Source organism: Aphis gossypii, chromosome X (assembly GCF_020184175.1).
Source record: "Aphis gossypii isolate Hap1 chromosome X, ASM2018417v2, whole genome shotgun sequence".
Taxonomy (NCBI): domain Eukaryota; kingdom Metazoa; phylum Arthropoda; class Insecta; order Hemiptera; family Aphididae; genus Aphis; species Aphis gossypii.
Genome location: NC_065533.1, coordinates 33,318,829 through 33,331,779, shown reverse-complemented (window position 1 = coordinate 33,331,779; position 12,951 = coordinate 33,318,829). Strand labels below are relative to the sequence as shown.

The 12,951-nt window shown below is 27.3% G+C and overlaps 1 protein-coding gene and 1 long non-coding RNA gene across 3 annotated transcripts; one reads left to right on the top strand and one right to left on the bottom strand.

Annotated features, from left to right (window-relative positions):
* Positions 1-315: 315 nt before the first annotated feature.
* On the top strand, positions 316-12,712 carry LOC114132462 (carbohydrate sulfotransferase 11-like). Of its 2 annotated transcripts, XM_050206763.1 has the most exons (4): positions 316-500; positions 1,428-1,631; positions 6,655-6,863; positions 11,483-12,712. In XM_050206763.1, exons 2-4 carry the CDS (start codon positions 1,535-1,537, stop codon positions 12,176-12,178), a joined length of 1,002 nt encoding a protein of 333 aa, XP_050062720.1. In that variant the 5' UTR covers positions 316-500; positions 1,428-1,534; the 3' UTR covers positions 12,179-12,712. The 2 variants fall into 2 exon arrangements, with proteins under 2 accessions (XP_050062720.1, XP_027853724.2); XM_027997923.2 differs by lacking the exon at positions 316-500 and having other exon boundaries at positions 1,294-1,631.
* Positions 2,553-11,570, bottom strand: LOC126552149 (uncharacterized). The gene is made up of 3 exons (XR_007605989.1): positions 11,458-11,570; positions 7,606-7,692; positions 2,553-3,429 (listed from the first exon to the last, which is right to left on the bottom strand). It is a non-coding gene; the product is annotated as an uncharacterized LOC126552149 (long non-coding RNA).
* Positions 12,713-12,951: the final 239 nt, after the last annotated feature.

Here is a 12,951-nt window from a genome sequence, read left to right as displayed (position 1 = left end):
TAACATTTAAACACGGTATAAAATATAGTTATCTTCTATACCGTGCTACTGTGTCACGCACACAATAACACACAAGTTAGGTTATTGCCTATATTGATCTCCTTGTAGGAACGGTCGATTCGGAAATAACATTGCGAACGGATAGTTTTTAAGGGGTTAAATATAGGCAATTTTGGTGGGTTTAGTAAACGTGTGCGTAACAAGTGAATACAACTATACTGTTTGAGGACGTAGCATTGTAAAATAAATAGCGGGCGTTCACGCGTACAATATTGTTCACCACCGCGACGCGCGCCGTAGCGCTCGTGAACGGAAGAAAATAATGTATGTTCATCTCCATTAGTACCTATGTGTATTTTTAGTCAATTCTATACGCAATAAACCGGTGAAAGACGTTTGAGAAGACATCTGAAAATTCATTCGAATTGGTTAATATGTCTACTTCAGATCTACCCCGCCACGTTTTAAGGTTTTTAATTTTGTTTTTGAATAATTAATAGGTACGTATTTAAAATTGTTTAGACTATAAGACGTCATAATTAAACCAAACTAATATTGGTGTCGGGGAACGAGATTTTAAAATAGTAGCAACTGATCGATATCGTGTCAACATAATAACAAAATAACATCAGTTTTCCAAAATAGAATCACTTTACTATATAGGTTCGCTTGGTTATTACGTTGGTATTACGTAAAATGGCACATTTTGTTTGATGATCGTTAGCAATTGTCTTTTCAGAACGATTTTAAAAAAGTCTGTTTTCTAAAAGTTATACGTGGGTCTAGCTTTTTTAAAGTATTTGCTTATTAAATTATATTGTAAACTTTTATAGAAGTTTAGTCTATAACGGATGATAATACATACTTACTTTTCTTGTTATATTTTATTTAGTGATTTATTTTATATTATTTAGCTTGTTTATAGGCGCTAGTATAATATGATTTATTTTTCAAGGTACCTTTTTAACTTTTTGATGATAACTAACGTATTGAAAGTATTTAAACTTGACCTAAATTCTTAATGGTTTTTTACCTATAGTAAAATACATAATATTAAACATCCGTATAATTTACTTAACATATTTAGTTAAATTTATATATTTTAGTTGTTTATTAGAGTATCAAAAGTAATTATGTGTATAATAATATTCAAATATTATACGAAATCATTTTGATACAATTTTTTTTTTTATCAATGATAAATTATTTATAATATTATTTAAGAAGAAAAACCTGTTTCGTTGGAGGTGGTAAGTACTGTCGCCGTTACTCCTTCTTAAAGTCAAGGTCAGTAGCGGCAATAGATTGTTGACCTACTGAAATGGTTGGAGAAATATTCAGTTATGTGGCTTAAAGACGACAACTTCTTCTTCTCTTTTACCTTTTAATTATATTATTAATTATTTAACTATGTGTTCCTTATTTAGTTACAATTTTAAATTTAACCTGGTGATTGGAAAAGTACTTACGTGAGTGACACCCATTTTTAGAGAGAAAAAATGATTCTTCAACTGCAACCTAAAGAAAATAAATTATGATACTCAAAATTGTGATATTATGTTGGATTATAATTTGTTCGACAGCAATGTTATTTTACACCGAACATTTTTACATGAACATTTTTAAAACCCGTAAGTATTATTTAACGTATTATTTATATTGTTCAAATTTTGCTCATAAAAACATTTATTATACAAACTTAAAACGTATTAAATACATTCAAATATATTTTTTTAACCAATAATCATGTATGAATATATTAAATAGTATATTTATTGGACAAATAACTATATAGTTACTCATAACTCCAATGTAATATAATATGATAAATATACCAGCTAACACGTAAAATTATATTTTACAAATTAAAATATAAATTATAATTGCTCAGAGTGTGAATTTAACAGTACACTATTGCTTAAATAAAAAAAAGACAAAGTCATATTTCTTGTTAAGTAAAATATAGTATATAACGTACATAATTTATTGACATTCAGTCATAATATAATATTATTTATGTTGACAAAATAAACATAACGTTTTGATTGTTTAAACAAAAACAGTCTAATTTAATATTTCATAGTAGGTATGATACTGAAAAACACATAATATAGACTCAAATATATCACCATAAAAATAATATATTTTACATTATCAATTAAAATTAAACATTAAATATTATTCTATAGTTTTTATTTTTTTATTGTGTCACAAAGTACGAAATATTTTAATAGTGTGTCGCCATAATACAAAGGTTGAGAAACACTGCAGTTCTATAGAGATATTGAGTACAGATTGCAATATACTAATACAGATACTACAATATATATTTGTTTGTACTACACAATAAATATTAAATTTAACATTAATTGTAGTGATTTTGTCCTCACATGTCCCAAAAATGTATTTAAACATGAATTAGTCAAAGTTTCTATATGCAAATAATATACGAGTGTATACATTCGTCATTAATCTATAGATAGTCGACAGTCAGTATATAATATATGACACGGGGAAATCTCAGAAATACTCGAGAAAAACACTAAGTGTCGACGATATTTGGGTAAACCCGTAGTTAAATACGTGTTTTAAATAATATAATATTAAATATAAATAATTATAAACTAAATATTATTGTTCAAGTACCTATATACTTATATTTAAATATGATTAAATACTTCTGAATACGCATAAATAAAAAGACTTTTTTACAAAATATGTCAAAATGTATTAATTTAATTCCAATACATAAATCAATCAAAAATAAATGAAGTAAAAAATTATAAAAAATACAGTTAGCCATTTCACACTTTTTAGTTTCGTAAAACACATTTAACATTTCGTACTACACAAAGTATGCCGTACAATACACAATTTAAGTTCCTGCTACAATACATTTCTGCTTCAGCACAGCGACGTTTTATATTGTTATTTGTTGTCATTTTGTCAACATACTATTATATTAATACCATACAATTAGGATTCTTGAAGTTTTTAATTTAATTTGACAATTAAGGGAGATATAAGTATAGGTATTATAGTTTCTATATAGATACGCGCACGAAATTAAAACGTACGAGGTAAACTATTATAAGTAAAATAATAAGTATTATATTTCATACTCAAAGTCAAAACAATATCAATGTTTTCATATTCGTATTGACTTAGCTTATAGAAAAACTATTTTAACAAAATATCTATATATTATATTATTTATTGTATATAATATTTAAATAATATTATAAGGCTAAACGTTTTACTGTAGGTACCTAAAGGTAATAAAGTATGTAAAATATAAAATATGTTATTATTAATACCATTATTGTTATTTGTTTGTTTATTTGAAAAGCACTGAAAGTCGTGTGTATGCCAGAACATTTTGTCGTAATGTTTATTTATTTAAAACGTGGAATTTATTGATAGTTGTTTCTGCAAAATATAAACATAACAATTTAGTTGTAGCGAATAAATAATAAATATTACCTTGAAAATTGTTAGTCTCGAGTGCTTACTATTTTTGTTTAATTTTTTGTCAATAGAAAAACTATTTGAAGGAATTCGCAAATGATATAGGTATGTATACAATTTTAATATCTGAACACGAAAAATTTATAGTATAAAATTTTAATTCATAACAAATTAATAGACATTAATTGCGATATGCCCGAAAATAGTAATAATAATTACTTACACTTTTAGCATTTATAAACCTTGAACGTTGATCAAATTAATCACGTGAAAATAATATATAATATTATCATCATAGTTGGTAGAGTCATGGAGAAGGTTAGATCACTTTCGATATTTAATAAGACTAAAACATGCTATTATAAAATTATCATATAACAAATTATTGAAACAAATTACAAAACATTAACTGTAGAGTGTAGAGAATGAATGAAGGAGTTACAAAAGCATTATGACGATGAAACAGTTTAAAAAACAGCTATCTTTTAAAATCAGTAACCCTGGAAAAAATCCCTATTGCCCCCCACGGCCCCACCTAAACGGTCCTATACTGTTTTTGTGTACATTAAACATCTACTATGCAGCTGAGTGGTTTTTTTTTTTGTTTTTAATATGTATTCTGTACATGGTATACAATATATATTTTGAATACATTTTGCTGTATTAACTGTACTGGTGTAAAATAATTAAATTTACTGGGATCCTCGTTCTGCTTAACCACGCTAAATCTAGCCATAGGTAGATCACTTGATTAAATTAGTCTAATTACCTACACCTAAAACTACTTATATTAGATTTTTACCCAAGATAATCTTAAAATTAAAATTCTATCAAAATCTCGGCACTCAGCAGTTTAAAGGTACTACACTAGGTATAGTATTTACTATCTACTAATAATTACAAGTATATGTTTATGCTAAAATTCTTAAGCTTTACTTAATATTATAACAACAATAATAATGAAGTACAATAAAAATACTTAGAATGTATTATTAAACTTTTGCTAAAACATGATAATTTCATAAAATTAATCTATTTAATTTAAAAACATTGGGTTTGTTTTGAAGAACTATCTATTTAAAATTATAGTACAGTAGGTATCGAGTGTACCTCAATATTGTGTAGGTCACTTAATGGCTTTCTATTTGAATTCAATGATAAATCATTGCATACGAAAAACGATTCTGAATTGAGACGATCTAGTAGCCTATAGGTATTACTAAATGTAGTTAATTATATAATTCTATCGCTTTGTAATATAGTCATCTATTTTATTATTACTAATACGGTAGGTTGAATTATTTTTTTTTTTGCCCAAAGCATTGTACTTATTATAATAGTATGTATAATAATATGATTAATTACTTTTAATTCAATGCTGATTTACCTTAGGACGATGTGAATTGGTTAGTGGTATCTATAAAATATGAATTGGAAATAGTTTAATTAAATTAAAAATCAAGTTTAATACTTTTTGAATAATAAAAAAAAAAATTAAAGCTTAAACTTAATGAGAAATTTTTATTTTATGCGCGAATAACCAATTTCATCTAAATTTAATCTTCAAAAATTCATAAAAAATATTTATGAAACTACCTATCTACACTTAAAACTATTTTCTATAATTTTTGTGAAAAAAAAATTGTGTGGAACGTTGTATAACATTTTTAAACTTAAAATATAAATATAAAAAGTATTAGAATTTCATGATACAAAATATTTTGACGATATCGAAAAATTTTGTAACTACTTCCAATATTTTTTAACCAATAAGTGAAAAAGTTAATAGGGATTTTGTAATTATTATACATGTACATATAATTTTTTATTTTCGAACAAAAATCGTTCCATAAATAAAACAATTGAAAACAATTTTAGATTTTAAATCTCTATATAAAAAAAATAATATATATAGTCTGTACAAAAAGAGGCTAACTATTTCGAACATTATTTGATGTCTAGTAAAAGTTATTTATTTATTTTTAGTTCACAACAAAAAATCAAAATTTATTTTGTTACTTTTGGTTCTTTTAAAATACCAACTAAATCTTATTTGCACTAGAAACCGTAGAAACTACCCTCAAAGTTGAAAATCAAACTCTTAAATCTTTTACTACTCTATACAATGATAATTAATAGCCATAAAAAAAATAATAAAATCAAAAAACATATAGGTATATATATATATAATATAAACATATATCATTATACATAAAAAATAACATTAGTAGCTCTACTATGAATCTAAAATTATGAACAACAAACACTTTTTAACGCCTTCTGCAAAAATGTATGAATAAATGATAAATAATACTTAATAGGTATAAAATATTTATAATAAATAGTTTATACTCAATTATTATGTTTTAACAAATTAAAAGTGTAAAAACAAAAATTTAAATATGTTTATATTATAAGATAATTAACATCATTGGTTTTTTTCGGGGAATGAAATGTAATCAGGTATTAGAAAATGTTTGTAATCAGAAATAATACGTGTGTTCGGATGTGCGTTTTGAAAGTATGTCAGCGTAACATATTTTGCTACGTGTCTATTTTGCACACACTATTGTTGTACGCTTAATTACAATTAGAAGGCTTTGGGCGGTAAGGGGTACTACTTCCGGTATAAATATAATAAATTATGTCGGTAAACTAGGCAAATGCTAGAAAAAAAGGAATGAATCGTGTTTCTGCCGATTAAATAAAATATGTTAAAGCAATATTTTTTTTAAGTTTGACGTTTTTTAATGTGGTTTGCTATTCAATTCTTATATTTTAATTATTATTCTTATAGTTAAATTATGATGCGGTGTATATAATCTGTATTTTCAGTATTTTTTCAGTTGATTTTTTTTTTATAAATTTTTGAAATTAGAATTTCGATGGATTTTGTCAATTCGCAAAATAATTTAATAGTCAGTAGGCCTGAAAATTGTGTCTATTCTTATAACAATTTTTTAACAGATCAAAATCTACAAATTTTCATTTTTCACATTTTACATAGGTGAGAGGTTTTCTGCAAAAAAAATGTTCAAATTACTGTTTAATGGTATTATGGGGATAATAAAAAAATAAATTAGGTATATAGATACTACTTACAATGGTATAGACTATAGACTGCCGTTGTGCAATAAATGGTTTTTCTTTAAAATGCTAAAATACTTTCTTTTTTTTGTTTATTAGATGATTTCACGAAAGAAAATTACGACACGCAATCGTTTTTAGAAAGATTGATCTATCTAGAAAGACAAGAGCGCGTGTCAGTAATGTGCCGTTCGTTCAAGTTACCTAAGGACGACGATGACTACCAGCAAGCCATCAATGATAGCGTACTCTTGGACCATATTTTGGTCGACAATCGAAATAAGTTACTCTATTGTTACGTACCAAAGGTGAGTTAATAGTGTTATAAATTATAAGTCTTAATAGGACGTTACACTCGAAAGTGTTGTCTCCATCTTACAACACAGGCAATTTATGATTTCCAGAAACATTCTTGTGTTGTTAGCTTTAAATTCTAAATATTAAAATTAATTTATCTATTATTAAACTTAAAAGTCTAATAATAATAATATTATCTATTCTTGCACATACATATATGTACGGTATTTAAATCTTCTATCTAGTTGTGTCAATTATGTACAATGTTGTGATTTAAAAATGCTTATTGAAAATTAAAATACTGTAAAAAAGCAATGTACAAATACAGATAACATTCTAACAGTTTTCTAAGTTTGATAATATAAATAATTACAGTTAATATTACAGTTATATAAAATCCAGCAACACAAAATTGGTTTTGTTGAACGTAATTTGGCTGTGGTATCATAATACATATTTTGTAAAACGGAGACATACGTCATAACTCATAAGCATGTTGGTATGACGTACTCTAACATATTAAGTACGTAAAACAGTCAGTGGCCAGTGGGTATATACGTTTAGGTAAATAATATGACCACGAAGATTAAAACTAGTTTCATTCTCCATAGTTTGTGGCATTAACTACTAACCCACTTATACTTTACCGACCGACTTCAGAAACAGATTAGGAGGAATACGCCCGAATAAGTATACTTTTCTTTAGACATACTAAAATATATTGTACTATAAAAAATATAAATACACACTCACATGTATAATTGAGCCAGGTGTTAAGGTTATTTCGTATATATATATTGCAGTGGTTCCAAAGTGCACGAATCGTGGTGCCCTGGGGAGCTACAGAATAATTTTCAGGTTATTGAACAATATAGTTAATAATAAACTATAATAAAAATACTATAACTTAGCTATAACTTATTTTCTTAATATACATATAATATGATGTAAACAAATTATCTAAGCACATCATATTATACCTATTGTTTATTATGTGTTATACAAAATATATAATGCATATTACATAGTATGTGCGTATACTGTATAATTGAAAACTTAAAATAATGAATACAATATTATACAATTTATTTTGTATAAGAACAACCTGACCATTTTATATCCTAACTATTCTAGTATTATAGTGATTGGTACTATGAGGGAATTAAAAGTAAAAAAAATAAAGAAAAATGTCAATATGTACTTGAAGTTAGTTAAATTCTACAAAATCATTTTAGATTTTGAACTAAGTGATGAATGTATTGATTTTTCAATGATGCGTGTGTGTTTTTTTTTGTGTGTCTGTGTACAGCATAACTTGTCGAAATAATGCTTTAATTTAAAACTCCGTGGGTGGTTTTCGATGGCAAAATGAATATCCTTGAAGCATTATAGGTCAAAAGTAAACATTTTCCAACAGTTTTCGAAAAAATCGAGAAAAACGGGAATCTGTACGCAAAACCAGCTTTTGACCAAATTGATTTTTTTATATGATTGTTACTCAAAAACTAATCGCTATTAATACTTTAAATTTTCACTACATGTTTATATTAGCGTTATCTTTACATGGTTAAATTTTCAAAATATTTTGACTTTTTTTGTGCTATTTATAGACAACTGAAATTTTTCTGAGAATTTTTTTAAGTGCTGATAAAAAAATCGTGGGTGTTCAAAAAACTTGAAATTGTAATACAAGGTTGTTATTCTTATTGTAGTTAAAAAAAAAATCAAAAATCGTTATTCACAAACGATTTTAAATAATTGTTATAATTCAAAAAGTGTAAGTCGTAGATACTTGAAAATTTCACCAATTATTTAGGTTGGCATTTTCTTTACATGATTTAATTTTCAATAATCAATATGTTTTGCTTATTTTAATGCTATTTATAGGTATTTTCTTTTTTGTCTAGTTTTTTTTTATAAATATTGATAACATATTTTTGGCTGAGTAAAAATACTTGAAAATTTAATACAAAGTTCCCCATAAGTTAATTTTATAGTGATTCAAAAATTATAAGAATACATAGGTACAATTTTTTTTGTATTAATATTTGAAGTCAAAATATTGACAAAAATTCGTCAAAATCATGAACATTTGAAAATTATTTTGTAGATATAATTCATAAAATATTTTGTAGTAGCTAAGAGTTGAAATTTTAATACAAGATTTTCTATAAGTTTGGCTAATAATAATTATAAAAGAACTGACTTAGTTTAGGTTAGTAGTTATTAAAAGCTGTCAAATCATCTCCGTTAAGAATCATTTTTCATATACAAATATACAATGATATACCTATTATTGGATTTAAATTTAATACATTCATTATAGTGACCTACTATACAGCAGAGTATTACTCACCTAACCATTTTTTTTGTGTGTAATTTAAAAACGAATAATTATAAATACTTGAAATGTTCACTAAATGTTTTTATCGTATTATCATTTTCTATACATGGTATTTATATTTCTTTTAGTATTTTTCTACATAGCATGTGTATTCACGAAAAATTGTAATATTATTCTTATTAACTGTAATCAACCATTTAATACTAAATAAATAAGTAGGTACCTAGTTCGTATTGTTTTCAAAAATCTAAAGAATATACATGTTTTTATTTTTATAGTAATTTTATGAATTGAAATTTTCTTATACAATATTATATTCGAACAAAGAATAATGATATTAGCTATATTATAGTTGTAATTGAAAAATATTATTTAAGGGTATTTTTTATGTAAGTATGTTATTATATTTTATAGTTTTAAACACACTATTATATTTTCAAATACAATGTTTTCAGTAAAAATAAAATTATTGAACGTATACCGTTTTTGTAATAGTAAAGTAAATTTCTTTATGGTAAAAATATAAATTTATCATAAAATATACTTAATTATAATATAAGTTGACAGAACGGCTTTGTTCATAATCGTTTTTTATCGTATGCTACGATTTATCGTTTAATTCGAATTTAACACATTCATATTCATTATAGTGACGGGGTACATCCGACACATCCGACAACTGAAACTGTTTTACAGAATTATTTATTTGTTTTTTAGAACAGAGGATGTATTTTTATAGTTTGATTATAGGAAATAATTTAATTCGGTACCATGTACGTTATTATAATTTATAAATAACAATAATATTCTTTCCTAGTTAATTTGAAAAATATTCAATCTTCATAGATATTTAGTGGTATTGACGGTATTGTACTAAATTATATTATATTCTAAGCTGAACAAGTTAACTAATATTTTAAACTCATTTAAACATAAAATTTAAAAATATTATTGTATGTATAAAATAATTAAAATATCACAATAAACGCTAAAAATTTCAAGTACTCACAAACAATATTTTTAGATTATAGGTAATAACTAAAATCGTTATTCTTCGTTTGAATATCTTATTTTGTGCAAATTTAAACTTATGTTTATAAAAGAACTGTCTTTATATATATTTAAAGTATTTTGTTGCAGTCAAAATTTTTTAAGGGAAACCTTGTGTTAAATATTAAATTTTAAAATTTAAAAAATTTTTATTTTATGCATTTATAATTACAAAATTATTAAATTTTAATTAAAAATTTTATACTCAAATAATCATAAAAAAATGCGACTGCATCTATAACGTTTATAAATATTTAGAACATCAAATTATGAGTGTTTTTTTATGAGTGAATCTTTTGTGTTCGATTTTCAAGTATCAATGTTTATAGAAAAAAAATTCAAATGCCTATGAAGTGCTCAAAAAGTTGAAATTATACTATGTGTGGAAATGTTAATATTAATTTTTTATATTACAAGTAGAAACATTTATGAAAAGTCAGTAGTCTGTACCTATTCAATTTTCAAATCTGAGATATAAGAAGAAAACATTTTATAATTTTCTTAATAAATAATAAATTGTTAAGTTCCGTTACTGTGATAAAATAATGTTGTTAACTTTTTAACCTTTTTTAAACCCTTTTAAATGATATTTTAACCATGTATTTTTGATATTTTTAATTGCTAAATGAAAAACTTATAGGAAATCTTGTAATACATTTGAAGTATTTTGGTCCATAAAATAATTTCTTATCTAAATTTAAAGATAAAAAACCATAAAATTTCAGGATTTTAAATGTCTATATAAATATCTCAAAAAGAGTCAAAATACATATTTATAAATCCATATACCTACAACTCGTAGAAAATGATAATATAAACATTAGGTGAAAATTTCAGCTTAAATAAATTCGATTTAGTAAAATACTGCAGGTTGTGCCCAAGGATTTTCGTTTATTCTTCTTTTTCCTATTTTTTTTTTTTTTGACGATGAGTATTGATTAAATTGTTTACTCTCAACGCCGCTAAATTACATCGACCATATCAAATTTGTTACCTACCAAAAACACATAAAACACACTTCGTCGTAAAATCAACGAAACCGGTGGCGGAGATGTATAATATATACGCAGGGGACGGTAAATTTATATAAAATCGTCTATGACAAAATATATACAGTAATAGCGTTATACACATTACATTTTAGGCAATAACTTTTTTTTATTTGATGGGGGGGGGAGGGATGAAAGTCTATTATAATCACAATATTTTACCGTCGACGTGTTTGTCCCGCTGCAGGTGGCTTGCACCAACTGGAAACGGGTGTTCATGGTGCTGTCCGGGAACTCGCGGCCGGACGGCGCGCCGGACCTGTCGCAAATTCCGGCGGACGTGGTGCACAAGCCCAGCACGCTGGACCGGCTGAGCGACTATCCGGCGGCCCGGGCGGCCGACATGCTGGCCACGTACACCAAGTTCCTGTTCGTCCGGCACCCGTTCGAGCGGCTGCTGTCCGCGTACCGGAACAAGCTGGAGCAGCGGCACCAGGACAGCTCTCGGTACTTCCAGTCGCGGTTCGGCCGGCGGATCGTCCGGCGGTATCGGGCCAACGCCACCGAACGGTCGCTGCGGCACGGCGACGACGTGACGTTCGCCGAGTTCGCCGCGTTCGTGGCCGACACCCGGGACACGGTGTTCAACGAGCACTGGGCTCCGATCGACAGGCTGTGCCGGCCGTGCGCCGTCAACTACGACTTCATCGGCAAGCACGAGTCGCTGGTCGAGGACTCGGAATACCTGCTCCGGCACGTGGTGGGAGCCGCCGACGACGTCCGGTTCCCGAAGGGTCCCGACTCCAACACGTCCACGCAGCTGGTCAAGTACTTCACGACGCTGGACCACGACACCGTGCTCAGGCTGTACGGCACGTTCGAGCTCGACTTCAAGCTGTTCGACTACAACCTGCAAAACATCTTCGGCTACGAAGTGGGCTAAGGCCGCCCATGTGTAGAGGCGGGTGCTGCACTGACGCGCGCGTCGCCGTCGTCGTATATTATATAATAATATTATGGCCGGGAACCCCTATCACTAAACCGTTAAAATTTAAATTCAAAAATTTTATTTTAGTTGTGTCGAATGAATGCTCTAAGAATAGATAGCTCTAAACGATGAAAATGCGGCCTTAAATTCCCAAAAAAATGTAAAATAAATACTTTTTATTTTGATTCATATGTATATATTATATATAATATAGCAATGCAAAGTGTGTATCAAAATCCCAGCCATAAATATTATTTTAGAATCTTCTGCGTTGAATACTATTCGGATGACTTTATCCAACGTATTTTCCTTTGTGTACATACTTTTTAGGAATTCTCTTGTGTTTGTTAATAATATTTTAACTATTAATTATTATTTATTAAATGTTTTTAATCGACGATAAATTAAAAACAATTAAGGTTGTGCCTACGAGGAACTATGTGATAATTGTAAATGAGTATTGAGTATGAATAAAAACTATCACTTCGATTTTTTTTTTTTTAGTTAGTTCTCAGGAAAAAATATCCATGTATCTATCTATATATGGAACAAACAGTTATAACTGAGAAAACTTGTGAATTAGGCTGCGACAATATTATACGATGCATTACTGCATTAGTGTATCTGTGTCACATATGATGCAGTATTCTCGATTCTTTCACATTTCAGTATGACGTACATATTATTATTTATTACTTTATGAAATTTTCGTTATTCGATCGACTTTT